Below are 2,915 nucleotides of genomic sequence, written 5' to 3' on the forward strand. Positions count from 1 at the left end.
TTGGACGAAAGTTCCAGCAGGACACAAACTGTCTCTTTTATGCAGAGGGCCTAGTCCAGTCCCATGGAAGATCCACAGTTTATTGGTCCACAGTACATGAGTTACCACTAGTTTGGTTTTGGTTGTCGCTGTATGTTTCTCCATCATGATCTTGATGTCCCTTGCTGGTAGAATTCCTTTTCTTTTTCTTTGACTTGACTCCTGGAGAGGCTTGGACCTGACTCAATTGAATATACCAGGCTCTGCTGGCTCCCCATGGGAGGCCTTGACTTGGGGGAGGTGGGAATGGGGGGTGAGCTGGGGGGGAGGCTGGTGGGTGGACGGAGAGAGGAGAGGGGCATCTGTGGTTTGTATGTAAAATGAACAGAAAATTTGTTAATAATAAAAAAAGAAAATTTTACATTATATGTTTTCAGTCTTTTACTAGGTGTTCTAAGATGTGTTTTTTGGAAGACTTTTCAAATAGAAATTGAAGACTGTATACAGCAATGTAGTCAAGTTAACTTCATAGTTTAGGTAACTACTGTGATTACCTAAGAGAAGGCATGAGAATGTTGTAAAAAAAGTATATGTATAAAGGTTCTCAAGGTTAACAATACATCAATATAATGACTTATTGTCGTAGTTTAGGGAAAATATAAGTTACAGCTATATTTTTGTCATTTTTATAACTTTGCAATAGTTTAAAATTAAAAAAAATAAAATATAAAAATCAAAATCAAATATATCATGATGTTGTATTACGGAGATACTGAACATACATATAGGCTAACACAAACAAGTAAAAAGACTAATCATATTCACATGAATATTTAAGAAATTAAGATAAAATTTGCATCAATAGTATTTTACATGAATTTTTAAAGTGTCATATCTCAGATAAATTAGATTCTAGTATTAAATGTATTATGAAATGTACTGTGGATGGCCTTGATAATTATTGATTTATGTTGAAAGTTAACTAAAAAACTTAAAATGATTAAAATATAAAAAATAGAACAGATAATATTTACAAGTTAGTAATATTATATATATATATTCTTAAATGCTTTTTTTTTGGATGGTTCTACATTTTATTACTGGACAAACTACTCCCCAATTTAAAACACGACCAAGTCTTCAGGTTAAAATGTTGAACTCCATGTGTAGGATTGCTTGATGTCTCACAATTTAGTATAAACTGTCTTGCCATTGTGTGAATCCTTATAGAAACAGCTTTGTTCTCCTACAGTATCTTCTCTTAGAGTTGTACCTTATTTTGTTACCAGTTTTCATCCAAATCCACTGAGGAATAGGACAATTTTGCTTTTGTTTGTTGGCCAGGAATCTCTTGATTCTGAAAGTCTTGTGAGAAGACATGGTGAGAAGCCAAGTCAGGAGGCCACTGCACGACAGAGGAAGAAAGGAGAAGAGGATGCTTTTTTTCTATTATTATTGTTTATGATAATATGATGGCCACATAACATCAAAGCCAGGACCTTCTACTTTGCAGGAAAACACTATAAGTAGTACTTTTCTATTTTAATAACACAAAACAATTGTGCATATCTATGAGCGGAGTGTGTGTCTTGCTCAAACAAACTGCTGAAGGCTACTTCACAAGTCTCCTGGATGAGCAGAGGTTCCTGCTTGAACAGGATCATGGGTGGTTCTGGGATTTTCTTTAGGGCAATGTAGTAGTGTGATAACCTGTCATATTCTTAAAGGAGACTCAATGTTTGTAACAACATAAGCCTCTACTGCTGTCAATACCTCATGGATTCTCATTAATGGCAACTTCTGGGAGTCTCCTGCTGATTCTTTCCCTGAAGAGCAGATGTTTGTTTTTAGTGTTGACCTTGAGAGATAGGGTAGTATTTGTTTTTATGATCTAATCTGTTCTTTCTGAGGTCACTGTGTTATCTTTGTGTTGCAAAACACTTCTGCCATATCACCATGGTACTCCAACAATAGGCATCAAATACATTAAGGGTAACAGTTATTTTTTGTTTTAGTTTTTGGTTTGTACAGTAAAACATGGCAGACATTGCTGCTCAGATATCTTGCCCATATATATATATATATATATATATATATATATATATATATATATATATATTCAATATATATATACATATATATACATATACATATATACACGCATATATACGTATATATATACATATATATATATACATATTTGAAAGTTTTATATATGTATATGTAACTTTAAAAATACATATTCATACAAATAGTAAATTTAATATAATTCATAGATCTTCACCTCAATATTGATCTCCAAAAATTGACATGTTGATGCTGTGGATATCGCTCTGTGTAAATAAAGTTCTGATTGGCCAGTGGCCAGGCAGGAAGTATAGGCGGGACAAGAGAGAAGAGAATTCTGGGAAGTAGAAGGCTAGGGAAGAGACACTGCCAGCCGCCGCCATGAGAAGCAACATGTAAAGACACTGGTAAGCCACGAGCCATGTGGCAAAGTATAGACTAACAGACATGGGTTAATTTAAGATAGAAGAAGTAGATAACAAGAAGCCTGCCACAGCCATACAGTTTCTAAACAATGTAAGTGTGTGTTTACTTGGTTGGGTCTGAGCAACTGTGGGACTGGCGGGTAAGAGAGATTTGTCCTGACTGGGCCAGGCAGCAAAACTCTAACTACATGTTGAATTGTCACATTTCCCCTTTTGTTTCTTCAAATAAATAAATCACTCATGGCTATCTATTTAAAGATGTTTCATGTTCTGTTATAAACATTATATATGATATACAATAAATTTGCAATCCAAACTTGCATAGTCATTAATACCATTAATTAATTAATTAAGAAGGTCAAAACTAAGAATCAGCAACTTACTAATTCAGTCCAGCTTTTAAAATGGGAAAGTATGCTGGACAAAAATTTAAAAACTCACAAA

The 2,915-nt window shown here is 34.1% G+C and overlaps 1 protein-coding gene across 1 annotated transcript; it reads right to left on the reverse strand.

Annotated features, from left to right (window-relative positions):
• Positions 1-1,203: 1,203 nt before the first annotated feature.
• Positions 1,204-1,359, reverse strand: LOC118573689 (60S ribosomal protein L39-like). Its single transcript, XM_036173991.1, has one exon. The coding sequence runs from the start codon at positions 1,357-1,359 to the stop codon at positions 1,204-1,206; it is 156 nt and encodes a 51-aa protein (XP_036029884.1).
• Positions 1,360-2,915: the final 1,556 nt, after the last annotated feature.

Source organism: Onychomys torridus, chromosome X (genome assembly GCF_903995425.1).
Source record: "Onychomys torridus chromosome X, mOncTor1.1, whole genome shotgun sequence".
Taxonomy (NCBI): domain Eukaryota; kingdom Metazoa; phylum Chordata; class Mammalia; order Rodentia; family Cricetidae; genus Onychomys; species Onychomys torridus.

Coding starts and splice junctions, on each gene's coding strand:
- LOC118573689 (XM_036173991.1), bottom strand. CDS start 1,359: ATGTCTTCTCACAAGACTTTCAGAATCAAGAGATTCCTGGCCAACAAA.